The 22,369-nt window shown below is 37.1% G+C and overlaps 1 protein-coding gene across 1 annotated transcript in view; it reads left to right on the plus strand.

Moving 5' to 3' along the window:
* The window catches only part of PLD5 (phospholipase D family member 5), a 181,731-nt gene that overhangs the window by 55,728 nt on the left and 103,634 nt on the right, over positions 1 to 22,369 (plus strand). The window contains exon 2 of the mRNA XM_086460945.1: positions 14,949 to 15,085. Coding sequence (XP_086317071.1) covers positions 14,949 to 15,085 — 137 coding nt within the window. The remainder of the gene's footprint in view (positions 1 to 14,948; positions 15,086 to 22,369) is intronic.

The following is a 22,369-nucleotide window of genomic DNA, read 5'->3' on the forward strand; positions in this document are numbered from 1 at the left end:
TTTTCTTACAAATCTCAGCAAAGATATCTATTAATTTGCTTTTAATAATTTGCCATTCATTCAGTGCATGTCAATCCACAAAATTAAACTTTTTCGGTTTGTGGAGCAATGCTTTTTGTAACTATTTTTGTGGAAATTTGAAATCTCATAATAGATTAATATGGGAATAAATATCTGCAATTTAAAAGTAAAATCTACGTAAACATGAACATGGAGTATCAATCGGCTGATAGTATGAGCACATAGAGCTTCTGCAGTAAGTCTGTGTTGTCTTGTTCTGATATTGTATATTATTTCAGAAGGAATCAAAATAGTTTGTTTTGAATGTGCTCTGTGTGAATTTTATAGAACTTAACCAAATTGGCTACATTTTTGAGAGCAAGAACTTCTATTAAATTATTGTTGTTTTTAAATTGGGTATGAGACTGTTATCCTGAGATTGAGGTTTCCCAAATAAATCTCGCTGCCTTTGCCTAGATGCTTTTGCTGTGTTAAGGCCTTGATATTTAACTGAAAACTTAAGCTGCACTTTATTTTGCTCTTTAGAAAGGGCTTGTAAGTTATTGTGAGCACAAATCTGTGCCCAAAACAGTTTTCCTCGGTTGATAGTGTGCCGTAAGAGGCTTTTATGCCAAATAACTTAGTTCTTTTCCTCCTAAGAGAGTATTCCCAATTAAGTTTGTTGTTAAAATAGAAAAGAGAAAAAAAAAAAAAAACTCCAGAAAAATATTGGACTTCACAGTAGGATGAAAGGTGATAATGTTTAGTGATGCTCTTTGGCATGTAGTTACTCTTTCCTGGAACTTTCTCTGATACATCATCACTTCTTTTGGTGAGGCGCAATACACCTCCTCTCCTTTCAGGAGCATTGAAACATCAGTGAGGGGTGTGTGCCTCCACCTGTCAAATTGCTGTGTGGCTATTTTGTATTCAGGATTCATCTTCCATCTCTCTCATTTTTTTCAGTTTATTGGGATTTTCTGCTACAGAACTGAGAATAAGAAGCCAGACCTTCACAGTACCTTCATTCCCTATTTTGTTTTACAAAATGATTAAAACTCCAAATTGCCAAAGATTAAAGAAGTCTGTAGTGATTACCTAATTTAAAACAATAATGAAAATAGACACAAGCTCAGGTAGGCCAGAACACTTTGTGGTTTTCATGGGAACAGACAATTTATCTGCATAGGTTTTTTTTTTAGTGTATTGGATATAATATTTAATCTTTAGCTCTTTTCTTCTTAAACTGAGACTTTGTGGTCAAGGCAATGTGCGTAAATATGTATATTCACGTGCATGCATCTTTTTTCTTCTGAACTTAATATATAATACAGAGGTGGAAATCTTCAAGAGATTTTCAAGTCAGATGTCATGAAAATCGATGACATGTTGAGGGAAAGAGCAGATTCACTGCCTCCTAGTAAAGTGAAATGTTTTACGTAACTGGGCTCTATTATATCTGGATTTTCAATGACTTACATGCCAAAACCAATCAAGGACAGAATAGAAAATACAGGAAGCCAAGCTAACATTTTTTAATGTATTGTTCAGTCAGTTACGATGTTGATTGATTATCCTTATGTAGAATGTTGTTTTTATTTAAAAAAAAAAACACAACAATTTATTTCTTATATAAACAAAGTCAGAAAACCAAAATAAATATTTTGACTAGAAAATAGACCAATAGGCAATGAGTACAATTCAGTAGAATAATACTGTAATATATTAATAGACTAAGAAAAGAGTGGGACAAAGGTAGTAAATTGGAAAAACAAGGCAGAGAAACAAAACTTGACAAAAGGCTGTGAATCAAGACACCTTTATGTGCCAACATACCAGAAGGATTCTAATCTTATTAATAAGGAGATAAGGCAGCACAGGAAGGGCTACCAGGGGGAGCATTGCTTCTGGTGCAGAGGTATCCAGTAATTCTAGCAAGACGTGAAAATTTGATCAGGATAGAGTAGTTCTGCACAGTTCTGCTGCTGTAGGAACGTGGTTGTAGCACTCTAAGAAAATGAATCTCTTTGACCCTACTAAAATTAGCTTGGAAAAAAGAAGGCTCCGGGGAGACCTTATAGCAGACTTCAGATACCTGAGGGGGGCCTACAAGAAGGCTGGGGAGGGACTTTTTACAAGGGTCTGTAGTGATAGGGCGAGGGGTAATGGTTGGAAGCTGGGAGAGGGCAGGTTTAGACGAGATACAAGGAAGTTCTTTACCCTGGGGGTGGTGAGACACTGGAACAAGCTGCCTAAGGAAGTTGTGGATGCTCCATCCTTGGAAGTGTTCAAGACCAGATTGGATGGAGCCTTGAGCAACCTGGTCCTAGTGGAAGGTGTCCCTGCCATGGCAGGGGTTTTGGAACTAGACGATCTTTGAGGGCCCTTCCAACCCAAAACCATTCTATGATATGATTCTATGATGAAAATTAGATCACACTGGTGCTGATGGGTTTGTTTTGTTTTGTTTTGTCCTCCACTCAAGATATCTGTTATCTTTTGCTGGTTTTGAAACCTGGTGTCCTTTTTGTGGACTTTTCTCTGCACTGTATGAAAGGAGAAACTCATTTTCGCTTCTCTTTATCTCCTCCACACATAATGATGTGTGTCAACTCACTAGGAGTAGGAGAAATGAGGTATACTGAGAATACTGTAACAGATCTCATACAGAAAGAGGTTATGGTAGAGAGAAGTAGAAGACTGGAAGTCTTAAAGGCTTGCTGCTGTTTGTTTCTTAACTTTTTTCTCTTGGTGCTCATTTGTTTGTTTGCTTGTTATGTATTCATGTGTGTTTGTAAATTTATTCTGATCGTAAATATTAAAATCTTTGTTCTTTTGCTGTGATTCAGGAAAAGCCTTTCTGACCAAATATATTTTGAATGACTTAGTATTAACAACTACTATAAATAGCTAGCATTAGATGTTCCAGTCATTGAAAACTTTGTGGAACTGATTTATTTTTTTTTCCTTACCTGAATAATTCCTGCTTTGCTAGGGAGAGTTTTCATTTAAACAAACACACACACCACCCACCCACCTCCTAGAAACCAAACCAAAACACTAAACAAAAAAACCCCCAAAACCCGGAACTGGAATGTCTGGCATTGCAAAGCAGAGCCCCTGGGGCCCCCTCCAAGGAGAGTCAGCTGCCCTTGTGGGATGCATGTGAAAGTGGATACTTTCAGCCTGGCTTTCTTCATGTTGGAGCATTGCATGCAGAGTAGCGGATGGCGCTACTTTTGGTGACATCCCACTCTTCAGTCCTCTGTTCACTGTAAAATTGTCATTTTGAATCACAGACAAGTGTCAGATGCCAAGGGCGATGTTTGTCTCTTGTTCATTTTCTGAAGAAATTCAGGCATCTTGGCATAGAGAATTTCTTCAAAGCATTGGGCAGGCAAGGAATGATCTGGGTCAAATAGCTTTGTTTCGCATTTCCAAAAATGAAAGTAAGGATCAGTTTTGTGTATATAATTTTGAATTCCCAGATGCCAAAGTCAATACAGCAGTCCTGTCTTTCCTCATAACGTTATATATTTTCCAGCCAGTAAAGGAATTATCCATCAAGTAGAATTACTTAAGGTATAAAAGTTATGAATCTTGTCATTTATTTCAAATACAGAATTTTGTAGGATAAAAAACATGGTAACTAAATTACCTCTCCAGCCTGTCATAAGAAAGAAAGCATAGATCAGATACACTTTATCACTATAATTAACTAGTTTACCTTTATATCTCTGATTAGCTATGGATCATAAGCCTCTCTATTTTCCTTTATCTCAAAGTATAATATAATTCCTATTGTGAGTGTCACATTGGTTGTGTTCTCTATGACAATGGAATTAACTTGCTTGGCCGAATGGCAAATCTATTATTTCAACATGTACTCACAGAGAAGTTAGAAATTCAAAATGAGCTAAAAATAAATGCTTCCATATGAGATAATATCATTTCATGAACTTGTGTCGATTTATATTAGTGTTAATAAAACTTTTTTCTTAAGCCTGTCTCATCAGAATGAATAAAAGCAAACTCTTAATCACAATGAGAAAAAAAAAATTGAAATCTTAATTTGCTTTTTTACAATTTATGAAAGGGAAACTGACAATTTATGATTCATATAACAAAAGAAGTTAGTACCTCTGGGTTCTGTTGCACCACCTGCCTTTGATTGTAGAATGATTGCTGTATTGAGACTTAATGTGATGTTGCTGTAATTGATGGGATGTGCACTCAGCTTGTCCCAATTGCAGGACGAAATGCTTAAGTGTCAATGGAAAAAGTTTAAGGTAATGTATATTGCTTTGTTAATTTGGCTAAGAAAAAACATGCTTCAGGTGGAGTGGTGAGTTTATCATGCTGCAGAACTGCACTTGAGCTCAGATTTGTGTCTAACAGCCTCCCTGATGGTGTTTATGTGCCAGTAGCCACAGTTTCTTGTCCTTAGTCTTTTTTTTTTTTTTTTTTTTTTTTTTTGTCTTGTCTCTTTTTGATAGAATCTTGGAAAAACAATGAAACGGTGTATGGAAGGAGCTTGAGCTGACTGTACATATGATGATTTAATGTGACAAAAATTATATATGCAAGCACTGAGAAAACATTTTCTTCGTGACTTAAATTTAATTTAGTTTACCTTAAAGCTTTATTAACAGCATTATTAGATAAAACACTTTATTGAAAGAAATGCGATTTTTGTAGCTGATGCTGTGCTGTCAGCAAGTTTTAGGTTACTTAATCGAGTCCGTCAATATTTTTTCCCGCAGTTACTAAAATACTAAAATAAATTATATTTACTTTTAAACATAACAGAGGCATTACCATTTATAAATTAGAGATCGCAAGAATGGAATCAATGCATTCATCTGTATATAGTCTGCTCTGCCTTCACAAATAAATATATATAACTGAATCTAACATACTAGTTTTTCCTTGTGATTTAGAAACAGATTTGTGTTGCTGTTAAGTCACTATTATATATATATATGGACTGTCTCTGTGTATAAATACACATATTTAAGAATATTTATACACACACACAAAAACTATACATTTAATAACTGTCCTGGAACCAGAATCTACATTCTAAATGCTCGCTGATTTCAGGGAACATGGCACAGATATGGGTAAGACCCACAAAGATGTTTGAGTGCTTTTTGGATGCCAAAGTGATATGGAATGATCTGTCATGGGCATAATTGCACTGACGTTGTTAGGCTTACTGTATTTTCTCTTAAAAGGCCCTTTGCACATGAAAGTTTGTTTATTGTGTGCACACGAAATAGCTGCTCAACATTTTGCTGATCTCCTCCATCAGGCACTGTCAAATTCTTTGGTGTTGCAATGCTAAATACCATAGCTAGCTGGAGCACACCCTGTCCAGTCCTCTGCCCCTAAGCGCTTCTTGTCCTGGATTCAGACTGTTAAAGAGTTCTGAATTGCTTGATGTTACCATCTCAGCAGATTGTCCTTAGGCCGGAACACGCCTTAATAGTACGACAGGGTTGATGGTAAAATTTAGAACACTTATAACTGTTATATTTTGCTCCTTAGGAGCCTTACCTGAAGAGCAAAAGCTGTCCTATAGTTACTGCAGTCCTGCCTAGGTTGGGGCAGAATTGTGCTGCCAGAGCAAAGTGTATTAGACTGATCCAGTGGAGTGGGGTGGAATCACTCTGGAGTCATTTGTAGCCAAACTGATGCTTCAGTGCTCCGGCTTGTTTTGGTGTTCAAATGGTGACCAAATGGAAATAAAACCTGAAATATGCATTAGGCCTGTTAAACGCATGACTTCAAGTAATTCAAATGTGGGATGCCCTTCCTTTCTTGGTAAGGTGTTTAAAATGAGCCTGAAATATCTAAGGGGAAAAGTTTTGAGCATATTTCACCAGCAACTAAGAAGAAAAGTGTAATTTTCCCCTTATTTATAATTTAAAATGTTCCATTTCACTTTAGTAGAAACATGATTAATCTTTAGATTAATATTTGAAAGTGTACAATGAACAGTTTGTTCCAAAAGAGATTTAAGAAATGCATGGGTCAGAGTTAGTAGAAAAATGGGTATATGATGAATGCGAAGTGTGGGAAAGATAGTAGTAATGTAGCTTTTTTTTTTTTTCTATTGATTATGAAAAGAAGGGACTTGCTGGCTAGAGATAGATGCAATATGGTGAGTTACTGCAATTTCTTGTTCAGTGTCTGCAGAAGAATCTTATTTATAGAGATTCTGGTATTTCAGGCTAGTTTTCCATTAGGAGTTAAGTCAGCATAAAATTTAAACAAGGTGTAGAGAGTAGTAGGGCTACTACTTGGGGCTTTCTAACTTTGGGGCTTTCTAACTGCTTGGCCTGCTATGCTGTAGACTTCAGAGTGATACTTAAAAGGTGTAAAATTGCAAAGACCATTCTCTGCTAGCAATCAGAAAACCAAAGCACCTGCTGATACCTGGACTTGTAGACTACAGGCCAGTCTGTATCATCTGCTAGATCTCCCCAGCCAGCTGTCCTCCAGCGATTACAACTGATTTTAAATTGATTGTTCTACAATATGCTAAATAGCTTGCATCATGATATATTCATTAATCTCATTGTTTCTCAAAGTGCTGCCTTACAGGATCAAGTTCTTGATGGGAAATAGACCTTTAAACACTTGTTTGCTCGGTGATTATTTGCTCTGTTTCACCTGATTGCTGAAAAGGGTTGAGTTCAGTTTTTAATTATATTTATGAACTAAAGTGCTGTATAGAAGGTCACTTGTCTGTACATAAAAGATCTGATATGTAAAGTTAAGCATTTTATGTGTAGACCTGTTAGTAACACTATTTTTAGCTGCAGTCGTCTAGTTTGTAGATTCTCAAGTGCTAATTTGATTTTTTTTACTACTTTTCTTATATCTTTTTGTCCCTTTTCAATTTTATATTTATTTTCATCCCTCTCAGTTTTTCTTTCTACCTCTTACTTCTCTCTTTTGTAATTTCTTTTTCCTTCATTCTTTCTTACCTTTCTGCTTCCTTCCTGTTTTTTCCAACTCTTCCTTTGTGAACCTTGGACTTCTGTTGTTAAGGTTTTTTCCCCATATTGAACATAATTTCCCCCACCTTATTTAATCTATTCTCTCCTTGCTTCCCTTCAGTGTGCTTTAAAGACTCTTGTTGTTGGGTCACCCCAAAATGTTAATCCAATACTGTTGCTATCAGTTCTGACATTCAGTCTTGGTGGGGTTTTTTTGGTTGGTTTGGTTTTTTTTCTAAAGCTATTTTGTCTTTTTATTACGTAGCGAAGTTTTCTAAAAAGAAATTGATTATAACTTTCTCTAGCCCAGCAATTTTTACTTGCAAAATTCCTGGTGGAGTAATGGGTCTAATGCTAGCTATGGTAAGAGTCCTTACTTAGAGGGTCCGAGTTTAAAGATGCGTAAGGAGATATCAGGGTACAGAAATCCTGTTTACAGTGGTTTTTACTAATGGGTTGTTAATAGTATTCTGAATTGGTTGTTCAGGCCAGGTTCAGATTCCTCAATAGTGGTGGTTTTTTTTCTTTGCAGGAGACAGTGTATTTGAGTAGACTGTTAGGGTAGACAATGGCTTTTTTTTGACATTGCTAAACTATAATACTGTTTTATGTTATGCTGAAGACTGAGTCGATATATTGTGTTGAGAAGCCTGGGCCAAATTTCAGGAAAATGGTACATGAACACTTAAATGTATTCAGGCTTTTCACTCCTCCTTATGCCAATTCTGGTCAACAAATGCATTAGAGGTTAGTTGGTCATGTGCTGGAAACACAGTTTTCTTCCAGAGCTCATATTCTGAATGTTAATAGCTTTCTGTAATATAGCACTTTGTGTGGAGGAGGTTCAGATAAGGAACCCCTAAAGCCTTGGGTTTCTTCCAAGGTAATTTATTGGGTTTTTATTGATAGTTAACTTGTCTGTCCATGTGTTCTATGCCTGACCTGTTGGATCAAACATTTGTTAGGTGGTAATGAAACCAACACAGCTGCTTCACTGCAGGTGCATGCTCAGGGCCCGCAATCCCTTTGTATACCACCATAGCAGTGATTCTTCCCATCCCTGCCTCCATGAGGCTGCATGGTGCTGAGCTGTGTGTGTGCTGGAAGGCAAAACTTTGGACCATCTTTCCCTTTGTAGAGGCATTAATTTGGGTCTGTCTTAGCCAAGTTTACCTACATACTGGATTTTGTAAAATGTCTGAGATAATTACGTTTCTATAAATCTTTCTTTCAAATACAGATTCAAAAGAAAGTGGGCAGACAGGGACTACTGGGCAAATAGTGTAACTTCATATGCCTTGTTTGCTTGGAAAACACTGAAATTAAAGGATGTTGTTTGGAGAATTAACTCTTGATTCTTTTCTTTCTGTGGGTAACTATAGGACTAAATATTTATTGTTGACTTTTCTCTAAACTGTCTTCATGTGGTCTTGAAAGGTGAACAAAATACAACAACTTGAAGTAGAGGGTAAGGATTATTTTTGCCTTAAATGCAGTACAAACATTATATTAGGATGTAGAGAGGTAAGTCAACACAACAGTGTGATATGATTGATTCGTGTTCAGGTTGTAGTCTGCTGTTACTCGTGGGTCCTTCTATGGAAAAAGGAAGCTGCTTACGAGTGTAAAAAATATATTCTACAGCTCAGACCCATGACATATCTAGCCCTGTACTGTGTGTCTAACAGTGGCAACAGCATGTCCCCAACCCTCTTTGTTAGAGGGCTCGTCCCTGCCTGCTTTCTCTAGCATCTGCTCTGGTCATGTTTTTGAAGGCTTTATCTAATCTCTTTTTAACCTGCTACTGCTGTTTGCTTTCACAGCCTCCCATGACAACAAATTCCAGATGCTCAATATCCAGTTCATAAAAAAGTACTTTTATCTGTTTGAAACTTAACTCCTACAAGTTTCAATAAACATCGCCTATTTCTGGTATTGTGGTACTTAGTGAACAATAATTCTGCCTTAACTATGCCTGTTGCTCTTGTGATGATTTTGTACCCCTTGGTCATATTTCTTCTTCCGAAACTGCAGAGTCCTACCCTTTTTTGTCTGTCTTCCTAAAGCATCTGCTCCAGCCTCTTAATCGTTTTGATTATATTTTTTCCTAATGGTTTGTCTTCCTATATCTGTGCAACTGATTTCTCTTCCTTACTTGAATTTTAACCTATTTTTCTCAACATACTCCCTACATTGTCAAGGACATTTTGAAGTTTTAATCTAGTCTTTGAGCATGCTTTCAATTCATGCTACTTTGGTTTTGATTTAAAACTTAATAAGCAGATTTCACTTCTAGTTCATAATTTAGATTGTTAACGAAGACATGAACAAAAACAGATATGCAGCAGAATCCTCTGAATCTTTTCTGAAACATCCTCCCATTTTTTCAGTAAACATGATATTCCAACCAGCTTTACACCTCTCCTATAATAATATGGACATAGTTTCTGTGGTTTGTAAGAAAGTTTTTATTAAGGATCGAAGTATATTTATTTTCAGCTTCTCCAGCAGGATAACAGGGCTCGTGACTAAGAAAGATGGAAATCAAAATCAATTGATGTGACTTTTTCCTGACAAAATCTATCTGCTATATGTTTACATACAATAGTTTTGTTACTTACTTATTCAAGTATTTTCTAGAGACTGAAATTAAAATAACTAGTTTATTATTTCCTACTTTCTACTGCGTGACCACCTTTTTTTCTTAAATATGGGTAACATTTTCGATTTTTCCGGTCTTCTGCTATTTCACTCATGCTTGTGAGTTTTCAGAGATAAGCACTAAAAGTTCTCTGTTAGCCTCAGCCAGTACCTTAAATATCTAAGGATGAAGCTCACTAGGCTCAGCCAGTTTGAAAATATTTAACGTATCTTAGCACTCTTGGTTCAGTTCCTTCCAATTTTTTTTTATCAGGAACTTAATTGTTGATTGGTATTAATCATACCAGCTGGGAGACTTAAGGCTGCAATGAAAATTATTGCTGTGTATGGATTCCAGATTAATGGAAAACAGTCTTTACTGTAATGTTTTTCTCTACTAAATACATATAACAATTTTAAGAACCAAGGTTAATCCAAGAATGAATGCTAATTCTTGAAGTCCAGTTTGTTACTATCTATGACCAATGTACTGTAGCAGAACTCATAAGGAGAATTTTAAGAGCAGTTGAACAGGTTACTAGTGTTGAAGATGAGTGCTTTTGTTCTCACACTGGTGTTCGGACATCTTCTAGGAAAGCAGGCTGCTGCTATGGCAGATGATGAGAAAGCCTACCACTTAGAGCCTCTGTGGTTCTGACAAGCAGATATGTACTCCTTGTTAGCATGCTGTGTAAATATTACCTCCTTTATTCTTTAAACAGGTATAAAAATAAAGCACTAGTTCAAAGCCATGACATTTTTGTTGTTATGTGCTTGGTTTTCTCAGTTAGATGCAGCATTGCGATTTCATGGCTCCTGTTTGAGGACCGAAGGACATTTTTGTACTGTATTGAGCGAAAAGTAAATTCCTGATTAAATTTAGTATGTTACAGAGATACCTATTGTTTGTGAAGAAACGGAAAGCTTTATGGGCCACTGAAGTGTTCTTAACAGCTTTTGAGCAATGGGAGTGCAGTAAAGATGGAGGCCTTTTTCTTTCTTGCTCTCATTTTCAATTCTGCTTGAATATCACAGGCTCTGATGCAACTTTAATGGACAATCTTTCTTCTTAATAATAAATAATAATAAACAAACAGGATCCTTCTCAGATCAGTCTGAATAGTGCTGTACTGCATACCCATTGTGTGGCTTTCATTCTTTTTCTCACTCTCTGTTTAGGGGTCTAATAGCATTTGTTTTAGTTTAAAGTTTAGTTTAGTTAAAACTTTGTTTTAGTAAATGCAGTGTTTTGGTGGATTTGTTTTAACATAAGTGTTGTTTAAGCTAGATGAGGCAGGTGCAAGAAATACATTTTGCTTGTGAAATGGAAAATAGCAACATTTTTTATAGTCCTTGTTCCTGCAGGAGTTTCTTTTCCAGTCTTCCATAAGAAGAAATCTTTCTCTCATGCAACAGAATTCCTGAGCTTACAGTAGAGAGATCTCAGCCGTGGTTGTCCTCTGACAGGTCCGGTCAAGCTAGATTCTTAGGGACAGGTTAAACAAATATCTGTCACATGTAGTAGTTGTATAAATTAACCATGTGTATGGACAGATGGACTACATAATCTTAAGATATCCCTCCTGACCCTGTATTCTGTAATTAAGTGTAGAAGAGCAAAAACTTAAACAGAGAGGGGTTCTAGGCATTTACTGACGGAAACTCGAGGATGGGTCTGATAAGCTCTGAGGGATCCCAGTTGCCAAGGGGGTGTGCAGCAACGTAGCATCAAGCAAACAGTCTGCCCAAGCCCACCAATGCAAGAGTCTGAAGAGCAAATATAACAGAATCCTTCTAACCTGTCTGTGGTGTGAGCGCTTCTATTTTGAATTCTTTAAAGAAGCCTGCTATTACTTGGACATGCACACATACACATAGGCTTCCATAGATGGTATAATAGAATGGTGACACGGTCTGTTCTTATCCATTTTAAATTTAAAAAAAAAAAAAATAGAAAATTGCCCACAGTATGGCATTAGTGCATGAAAATTAAGATTTATTACCACTGTCAAAAGAAAGGCTGAGAAGACTTGTTTGGTGCTAGTAGCTTTTTTTTTTTTTTCTAATATAATCATCTATTTGAATTTAAGCAATACTCAAATATTCATTTCTAATGTAATATATAGATTTAAAAGCAATCAAAAAATCGCCACACAGCAGGAGTAATTTTAAGATGGACTGTAAAACATCCTTACTAACTCTGTAAATTTTTTTAAATGGTCTTTACTTGACCCTTCAGACTGGTGACTAAAAATATAGGGTTAAGAGAATTGCAAACTTGGAATTTTTGCTTTGTTTCATTTAGTAGTTTGTGCTACCCTTAGTTCAAACTAAAAATACTGTTGTCATGGTTTGATAAGGTGGTTCTTTTTGTGTGTGGATTTAAAAGGTCCCCTACACTATTTATAGCCACACTGTTAAGCTAGTACTTAAGAAAAAGTGAAATAACTAGTCCATTATAATTGTCAAAGACAAATGCATAATGTAAAGGATTTGTGTAAATAAGAGCAGTAAATTAGTTTTATGCAGTATTTTAGTGCTGATAGAATAGCAGTGGTCTTACTAGTGGTACTTATGTGCTGCACATAATGAGAAGCAGTCAGTCAAACTGCAGAGCTTGGCAAGCTCTACACATGCAGAAGTGAAAGAACAGGGATTTAAACTTCATACAAATTTCAACTCCAGCACAGAAGTCAAGAAGGCTTGAATATGTTCACCAAATTTATGTGGAATGCGGATTAAAGATAGATTAAGAGGGTCCATTCAGAATTGTTTTGGTCTGCCCTTTCCATATTCCTTGAACATAACCACATAGAAATTGCTAACATAAAATTTCCTGGTATGGAAGGAACTTCAAGGATCTGTTGCACCTGCTTTTTTTCCCCCCTCCTTCTTGTGGTACCATATAATTTTTGATACACTGAAGATTTTATGTAGCTTTTGGCCTTTAAGTTTTAAGCTGATTGAAAGGTTTTTAGGGCTGGTTTAGGACTTACGACATGTGTGATAGAGGTGCTGTGGACTCCTTTTAATGAAACATCTCTTGCTGCCTCTTCTGTGTGCTGGCCCAGCCTTGAAGGCTGCGATGGTCCCTGCTGGTCCAGTGACCCTGAACTCTCTGTAGTTATTCTACTGCTTGCACGGCGACACAGCAAGAAGATGGGAGTTATTCCCTGGAACAATGGCATAAAGTCACTTCTCCTGTGTGGTAGCTAGGATGCTTGTGCTACAAATTCACCCAAAATGTTGACTTGGGACTATTCCCAGTGAGTAGAATGGCTGCACTTATCCTGGTTTGGGAGGAAAAAGAATGCTAGTGTTGCGTGCCTTGCTGGGTCACATCCCCTGCTCTTAGGGGCTAGAGAACAAGCCCTGAGTCTGTTTGGCTCGCTAGTATGGGAGTAGCTTTGCTATCTTGCTGCCATGGTGATATGCTCAGCACTTGGAAGAGGCTGCATCAAACGTTTTCTGCAAATGCATTTACAGAACTGTAAAAACGGCATGAGACAATGGTCATCTTAACAAGAGTGTGAGCCATCCTGAAGAAAGGGCATAAAGCAGAGTCCCATATCTGATTACCTCTTTGTCTTTGGCACGTCTTAGTTTTTCTTGCCAGTAGTATCAGGCAATGTTTTAACATTTTTCTCTTAAGTCCAACTGTGTGTCTGACTGCAGGCTTACTTCTGGACACCCAAATGCAGTCTAATTCTTCTTGTACATTGCCATGATTATATCTAGTAGCAGAAAAAAAAGATCCAAATTTTATTTATTTCAGAAGTAGGCTTTATAAGTAGTTGAAGAAGACATTCTTGTGCTACGTTCTTGTGAGTTTTTTAGGTAATACATTAGAAAACACAGATTTAAACGTATATTAAAAAATGTATGAAAGTGTCTAATGTGCATTATATTTAAAATATGCGTATAAACTAGGCAGCATATTCAGCGTTAATGTTAGGTAAAAGGATACCTTTCTCCCTAAATTTCAGAAAAGTTGTTCCTGTTTGTCTGAAGAAGTTGTTGCGGTTTAAATTTTCACAAACTGAAATAATATGCTTTTATCTGATTTTTTCTGAAATGCATGAGCTTGTTTATTCTTGGATGTGCACTAGTTCAGAAGTTTTGGAAGCTTATTAAAAAAAAAAGTCAGGCGTTTTCTTTATGCATATGGGAAAACATTCTTATTACTCCAAAACTTATTGCCTCTTAAACAACATGTCAGGAACAATGGAAATACTATGAAGTTGGTGTTCATGCAAGCATGATATTGCTTCCTTTCTCTTACGCTTTTCCTGCTTTCCATATACTTTCCCTCTTTCCCATTCCTTTATAAAGCTTTTTTTTTTCTTTATGTGACATTTTAATTACAGGGCAATAATGAAAATTTAGAAAATAACTATGGCAACAGAAGTTACGCTTTTACATTTTTATATGTATGTGTGGTTTTGTGCAAATTTTCTTCAGTAGAAAAATACACGTTATATTTATTTGAACATTTGATGTCAGAATAAAATATATTTTACATTCATGCAGTTATGTAAATTACATGTCAGGAGATTGTCTTTTGGAGGTTTCACATTTATCTAGGGCTGTACACAGTTGTATCTGAATTAGTACTGCTGGATTTCATATTGTAGAATAAGATATTGCTATGCCATGTTTTAATATTCAATCTGAGATGCGGAGGGCTTTGCCTATCATATTGAGCAACAGTCCTCTGTTGTTTCTTTGAATCCCATCTATCACCTGTGAATTCATTTCCCTGACATTACAAGTACTGTGGGACAAGGACTGGCCAAAGTGTCTCAGTTGCTGTGACAATCGTAGTAACAATTTTAGTTACTTTGTATAGCAATAAAAAAGGAAAAGGACTTTGCTTTTTGGTCTTTTTGCAATGATGTGTTTTATTTCGGCCAAACACAACAAAACTCTCAAGACTTTTGAGTGCCATCCTAAGTGTGTACTTGACCTGTCAGAAACAATCAGAAAATACGTAGTTATTGTAAGAATCGTTATTTTAATGCATAATGCTTTCCTTGTGGTACAAACAGAAAACAGTTTAAATCATGAATATTTTTTGTGACATGAATTATTTAACGTCTGAGAGGTTTAAAATACCTCTCAAGGTGATACCTGAAGGACAGTTTTGAGAGTGCTTTCATCCTGAGGTGTGTTTCATGTTGACAGCTATGGCAGTAAGATCTTCAAAGAATTTTAGATCTTATGTAAAAGTTTTAAAGTCTCAGGTCGTTGACTGGAATGTGCTCATGCCATTAAAACATTTTTAATCTTAATCTCTTTCAGTCCCAGCAAAGATGCATTGTGATCTTTGCACTGGTGTGCTGCTTTGCAATTCTGGTTGCACTGATATTTTCGGCAGTGGATATTATGGGAGAAGATGAGGATGGACTCTCAGAAAAGAACTGTCAAAATAACTGTCGGTAAGAGGTAACAAACAAAACTTCTATTTTGGCGTGGACAAGAACGTACATGTGTTTATATAATGGCACATAGTAGTTATCGTAGTCCTGTGGTATAATTGGGAAAAGTAGGTAACAGAAGAAGAAATGGTTTCTTGTTTTGAATTTCTGGTTTTGGAGGCTGGTTTGGCAAAATAAAGGACATTTTTTGAAGTTATTTTTGGTGGTAGGTTTTGAGCAAGACTCTTGCGTTAGTTCAATTATTTTGTAAGGTTGGGTCAAAGCCCATTAAATTTCAGTAAATGAGTACTGAGGTGGCTCACATAGTTCCCAACTCTGTCAAGTCTTTTTTTCATCAAGAGCTTCTGTTCTTTCTCCAGGAAGGTCACTGATCACTTGACCTAAGACTACTGTCCCTTTTATATAGGGGGACTTTTTATATATTACTGTTTGTTGCATTCTACTAATAGACACAATGGCTTGTCTAGGAACTGTGAAGAAAATCAGTGATACGATCAGAAAGACTGGAGTATTGACTATGTTGGATTAAGGTTTGCCTCAGACACCTGCCATGGTTGTGTATATCTTTTAACTTTAGATTTAAGTAGGTGATTAGATTTTTTTGACCTTTAATTTTCAGACTGTGAATTTTATTTTGCCACTTCTTACTGTCAGGTTCCTCCCTGAATCTGTTCATCAGTGATGACCAATGCTTTTCCTGCATGGTATTGTCCAAATTCCTCTTCTGTCCATCAGTAAAGCTGATTTAACAAACATTTGTAGACTTCACTCACAACTGTATTTTGCTTTTTTCCAAGGCTTTAACTTGTATGTAGAGCACACTCTCTGATTCATTTTGTGGGGAAACAGTCATCCTTAAATAACTTCTCAGAAATCTAATCTGATCAGGGAGTTGCTGGAGTGGGAAGGGGCCTCTGGGCATCCTTCAGTCCATTTCCCTGCTCAGAGCAGGGTCAGCTATAGCAGGTTACTTTGGGATGTGCACAATTGGGCTCTGCATAGCTCCAAAGATGGACTCCGCAGCCTTCCTGAGCAACCTCTTCCACTCTTTGTACAGAATCTACCAAGCTGCCAATGGCTGGGTATACAGTGAGTTAATTGATATTTATTTTTTAGACTAATGCAGTGAAAAATTAATTTTCTTTGAGCCTTTTCTGCTATTCTTGTTGATTTTGTGTGAAAACTCTTTGGGGACAGTGCATTTTTGTGCTGCATCTGTCACAGTGCAGTCAGCAGCAATTCACAATCCAGCACATTGGATTAAGTTTTTGCAATTTTAATGGGTTTTTATAATATTTTTTAAATGTTGCTTAAAATAAAAAAAAAAAGGAGAGAGAAGGGGGTGAGTAAAGGAGATTCTTTAAATTCATAGCTCATTTCAGATAGGTTGTACCTGCAGCATCATGTAGCTTTGTCCTGGAACCAACCATCCTTCTGGCACTTTTTATCCATCATTGTTTTGTTTTTGTAAAATGACTTGGCCCTAATCTGTTCACGTTCTTATATGCTCACAGTTCTGGATAGCCTTCTAATATCTTGTCTTAAGTTTTCTAGAGTTCAGCTAGCTTTGCTTTCTGCATCAGGATCTTGGGTATTCTTCAGTGTGAGTTGTTGCCTTCCAAAATTTTTAAAGATATTGCATGTGTCACCTCTACACCCACTGTCTTTATGTGTGAATCTTTGACAGAACTAGGTCAGATGAGGGGAAAGTCTTTCTGCTCATTGGCTTCAAGGTGCTGCGCACAACTTCAACATATGCAACAACTACTGCACCATGTTTTCCTCTTAGTTGTATCAACTAATGTTTCCCATTTTGTTCTGGGTAGCTGCATAGACCTAGCCAAGGAAGAACTTAATCTTCTTCACTTTGTATTCTTCAAATGGAAGAAAATTCAGAGTGGGAGTGATATATAGTGCTATGGAAAATCTGGATAATACTTTTTCCATGTGTGAGAGATTAATTACTTTTGTCTCTTTGTATGGGTAACACCAGTCTGCTTTTCTGAAGAATACTCACCTTTGCCTAGTTTTCTGTTGGTTGGCATGTGTCACTCTTGTCTTTTCTGGACTGTGTTAGAGGAAGCTGGGAATAAATCCACCACGTTGACTTTAAACATAAGAGTCAATGAAACTGCTCTACATTCACGGTAACAAAAGGGATCTCAGACCCCAGCTCTATTTTAAGGTGCCTTTCACAGAGTGATTCAAGTGCGTGATCTAGCTACTAATGCCTGAACCAGAAGGCACATCAATGCTATGTGTATAAACTGCCTAAACTATTTCTAATAACAGTGTCCAAGTGCTGGCAGCTGCTAGCTGCTAACATTGAATCTTTCTCTGTGTGATGAAACTGGGCTCTTTTGTATGTTAAATACATTGCAGACTTAATTGAAGTGCTGTAAGATCAATTTGCTGCCTGTGGCATATATTTAGTACTTGGGGTAAGCACTTTTAATAAGTAAGACAAGAATTATTGAATTCTTATATTTCTGCTGTGTGAGTACTTTCACTGAAATTCAGGAACAGGCGCTTATGTATGCAGGATATACTGAGACAGAATGGTACTAAATAGTCTCTCTTTTTTTTTTTTTTTAAGATTAAATTATTGTCAAACACAAGTTTACATATATGATCCTAGAATTCTTTTTTTGTTTGTAATTAATTGAATTTGTGAAGAAGCTTGATGGGAAAGGATGCTGTTGGTTTGAGAGCAACTTCACTGATGTTTCATTAAAGGCTTTCATGTTCTGAAAGTCAATTTCATTTCTGTCTATTTTAAAGGAAAATAGGTCTGAAATAGAGCTGTGGTCTAGAATAGTTTGTTGGCTAGAAATTTTTGGAGCTTGTGACAAAAAATAGCAAGGGAGTATTTTTTAAAAAGAGCGAGAAAGACAAAGGAAGACATTTTTAGAAGTCTAGAGCTTTTTGTGGACTGAGAGAGGAATCATTGATATATGTTGTAAGTGGTATTTCCAATAAAGCCTACAGCTTTTTGTTGTGATTGTATTGTTGCTCATGAATACAAAGGCAGTCTTTCTGATCTGCTTGTTGTTATTCAATATGAGGTTGATCTTCCATTAATCAGTCCTTAAACTCTTATTACATAAGGAATACTTACTGCATATGTTACCAAAAAGACCTTCCTCTTAACTGATGCATTTATTTCTCTTGGGGGCTTCGTAGCAAAAGCAAGTCAGGGAAGTGGAAAAGCGAGCTTTCTTGTATGAAGGGATTGTTGCCACCCATCTGAAAGGGTGCGTAAGAAATAGCACTTTCTGAAGAAATGAAAATATGTTTGAAACTAAAATTACGAATTATGATTTATAATCTTTGAGCTTCTTGATGAAAAACAGCCTATGCATGAGAACAGAAATGCATCTTGCCTTATAGGTCATTTTTAGTGCCACAATGTGAAGTAAGCGGTAGGCTGCAAACAATTTCCTATTTTGTTTGTTAAATGGACAGAGGAACTTGATATTCAATAATATCGAGTGGAGTATTCAAGAGAAACTTGAATATTTGAAATTTAACTAAGAAATGACCGAAATTAATTTTTTTGTCTTTTGACATGTAGATACAGAAACTTACTTTTTTTTTTTAGCCTGCTTTGCATGTCATAATCCAAAAATAAAAATAGGGAATTTAAAAGAATTTACAACCTTGTCTTAATAATTGAGGCAAATATTAGGGCAAATAAATGTACTTATCAGATTAATTACCAAGGGCCACTGTAAACATTACTGTGTCTTCTACTGATAGACACATTGCAATTCAAATAAAGAGCACAGGGGAGATGGGGGAAGGTCTGTAAAATTTATCAGGCAGACAGATTTTGAAATTAGAATCTGAACTCTACTGAATGGAAAACTGTATTGGTTTAGATGAAATGATGCTGTTTGTATTTATTTTCACCGTCCCATGTAACTTTCATACTGTGAATTATATGTGGAGGTTGGTTTTGGTTTTTTCTTAAATGACTGAAAGTAGGCATTTTATTTTTTTTTACAAGTGGATCAGGTCTGCTAAGAGGAAGCTTTTCACTTCAGAGGGTGCTGTACACTCTTGGCTTCATTCCACAGAATTTGATTTCAGGATGCTGGGCTTTAAAAAATACAAATGGCTTTTGACCCTTCCTATTAAAAGCAATTTAAGGAACAAAAACAGTGACGACTGTGAAAAGTTGAGGTTTTGCCGTCTGTGGTATGGGATACAAATGATTCTCTTGAGACACCACAGTAATGTTGTTAGGCAGACCTGATGGATGAGACGGGTTAAGAGGATATGCTTAGCAGTCTGAAATTTTGCCTGTCTTGTTGTGGGTCCATTAGACACTGCATCTTTAAAATTAGATTGTTGTAACTTGAAAATAGTACTTTTTAATGGCTGATCTGTTGTGAATAAATCTTGGCTAGCCTCTGATGTAATGTCAGTCAAGATGTACTTGGCTTTGAAACTGACTGGTAAATTCTAAAAATGGCAATCTGGGAAACAGAAGAAATTACAACTATTAAGAGATGGTCTGTCTTGTCCAAAGTGTTTGAACCAAGGTCATTTTGATTTATTACCAGGAACTTCAGCTGTTCAATATGCCTCTTCTCCTGCTTGTTGCTCCTGATAGTCATGCTCATGCTAGACTTCCTACAGAGCTTGCACGTGTCCTTAATTATCCTTGTCTTACTAGCTTTTCCAATATCCGTTGAAGCGATAGTAGCAGCTGGCATAGCTCCTGCCTCTGGCTATGGGTTTGGCCCCGTCTCTTGAGAGGGGCTGAGGAACAGCAAGGTGGAAAAGGAAGCAATGGTAGCTACTTTCCATGGTTCCCAAGTTTAGGGTGTACCAAATCTGTGGTCATAATGATTTTTTTTCCAATTTTTGTCTTTTTCTGATATTAATTGGAAGATTTTTCTTGTTTTGTCTGTCTGTTTTAAGGCAGATTGTCTTGCATTGTTACAGTGATAATTTTGCCATTTTGATCATTTCTCTTGTCCTCAGAGTAATATATAATGAAGGCATTTGTTCTTTTGTGTTTGGATTTGTTGGAGGAATTCGGTTTTCTGAGTGACATGAGTGGCAAAGCTATTTAGTTCACTTGGTGATTGTAGGGAGGCTTTGACTAATTCTGCCTTACAGCAAGTAAGTGGTGATACTTAGGCAGTGTTTGTGTTTGCTTTGGAAATTGTTTGGATTGTTTTTGATAAGAGTTTGTGTCCTTTATAATTTCAGTATCCTGCAGAGGAGCTGAATCTTCCTGTTGAAAAGCTAAGCTTTAGATCTCAACAATACCCTGCAGCACTGAGTTCCAGAGATTAAATCTATTTGTATACAGTAATTATTTGTATTGATCAGTTATTATGTGTTGCGTGTATTGCTTTCAATTTCATTAGGTGTTTCTTTATTCTGGGGTTGTGAGAGGGGGCCCACAATTAATTTTTTTTTTCTTCTGGTTTATAAATCTTTCCTTCAACTCCTCTCTGCTATTTTGCCAAGTAGAGTTTTGCAGCACTATTAAATAAGCATACTGCAGCACATGCTTATGTTGATTTACCTTGGAAGTGCTTTGCCCCTGGCTGATTGTGGGGGAGATTTTCTCTGTGCTGCGTGGGTTCTGAGCATAGCAAGGTTTATATTGACTGATTCCTGTTTAATAAACAAACTATGACAGGCATAATAATTAAATGTCTAAACAGAACAAGATGCTTAGATTTTGAAAACAAGCCTGTTAAAGAGCAACTGAAAATTTCTGTTTACAAAACACTCATGCCACTTGGCATAAAAATGCCTTCTATCAACATGATGGACAAGGGGATCAAGTGCACCCTCAGTAAGTTTGTAGACAACACCAAGTTGGGCAGGACTGTTGATGTACTTGTGGGTAGGAAGGCTCTTCAGAGGGATCTGGACAGGCTGGATCAATCGATGGATTTAGGCCAATTGTATGAGGTTCAATAAGGCTGGGTCCTGCACTTGGGTCACAACCACCCCATGCAGCGCTACAGGCTTGGGGAAGAGTGGCTGGGAAGCTGCCTGGCAGAAAAGCACCCAAACCATTCTATGATTCTGTGAAGAGGATGTGGGGATGCTGTTTGACAGACGGCCGAATGTGAGCCAGCAGTGTGCCCAGGTGGCCAAGAAGGCCAACAGCATCCTGGCCTGTGTCAGCCATAGTGTGGCCAGCAGGAGTAGGGAGGTGATCGTGTCCCTGTACTCAGCACTGACGAGGCTGCACCTCGAATACTGTGTGCGGTTTTGGGCACCTCACTGTAAGACAGACATTGAGGTGCTGGAGTGAGTGTGTCCAGAGAAGAACAGAGCTGGTGAAGGATCTGGAGAATAGGTCTTATGGGGAGCGGCTGAGGGAACTGGGGTTGTTTAGCCTGGAGAAGAGGAGGCTGAGGGGAGACCTTGCCGCTCTCTACCACTACCTGAAAGGAGGTTATAGTGAGGTGGGTGTTGGTCTCCTCTCCCAAGTAACAAGTGATAGAACAAGAGGAAATGGCCTCAAGTTGCACCAGAAGAGGTTTAGATTGGACATTAGGAAGAATTTCTTTACTGAAAGAGTCATCAAGCATTGGAACAGGTTGCCCAGGGAAGTGATTGAGTCACCATCCCTGCATGTATTTAAAAAACGTGTAGATGTGGTGCTCAGGGACATGGTTTTAGTGGTGGACTTGGCAGTGCTGGGTTAGCAGTTGGACTTGATGGTCTTAAAGGTCTTTTCCAACCTAAACGATTCTATGATTCTTTGATGACTGTTGTCTTCCTATTTTGGGGTAATGGGAGAGTATAAGCTATAAAACCACTTATTTTTTAAGTTTATTCCTATTTGCAGTCATTTTTATTTTTGCATCAAAAGAAGGAGTACCATTAGAACTGTTTTCTATGGCTGGACACTGTGAAGAGCTGATGGACTTCCTGCAAAGGCATTCAACCTCCTGAGCCAGGGAAGGAAATCCGTAATTCAACAAACTTGCATGAGAGGGAGCTCTTCCTTTCCTGCCTTTTATTTTTCATTTTTAAAAATGTATTTCAACGGAAAAGATACCATAGTTCCTCAGTAGCTGTACAGAGTAGAATTTTTTTTCCTCTGTTTCTGCACTGGTACAAAAAAGGGGTCAATTTGTTTGTTTTGCATTTAGTTTCAGCTATAAAGAATGTCTTTGCAAAATTAAAAAGGGGTGCCAAAACTCATGATCTGTTTATATCTTAATCTATTTGCATTACTGCCAATAGATAGTTCATCATTAACTACGTGTTATTGAATAGGTCTGGGCTTTAACTCCTATT

The sequence above is a fragment of the Leptosomus discolor genome, chromosome 2 (genome assembly GCF_034619465.1).
Source record: "Leptosomus discolor isolate bLepDis1 chromosome 2, bLepDis1.hap2, whole genome shotgun sequence".
NCBI classification, from domain to species: Eukaryota; Metazoa; Chordata; class Aves; order Leptosomiformes; family Leptosomidae; genus Leptosomus; species Leptosomus discolor.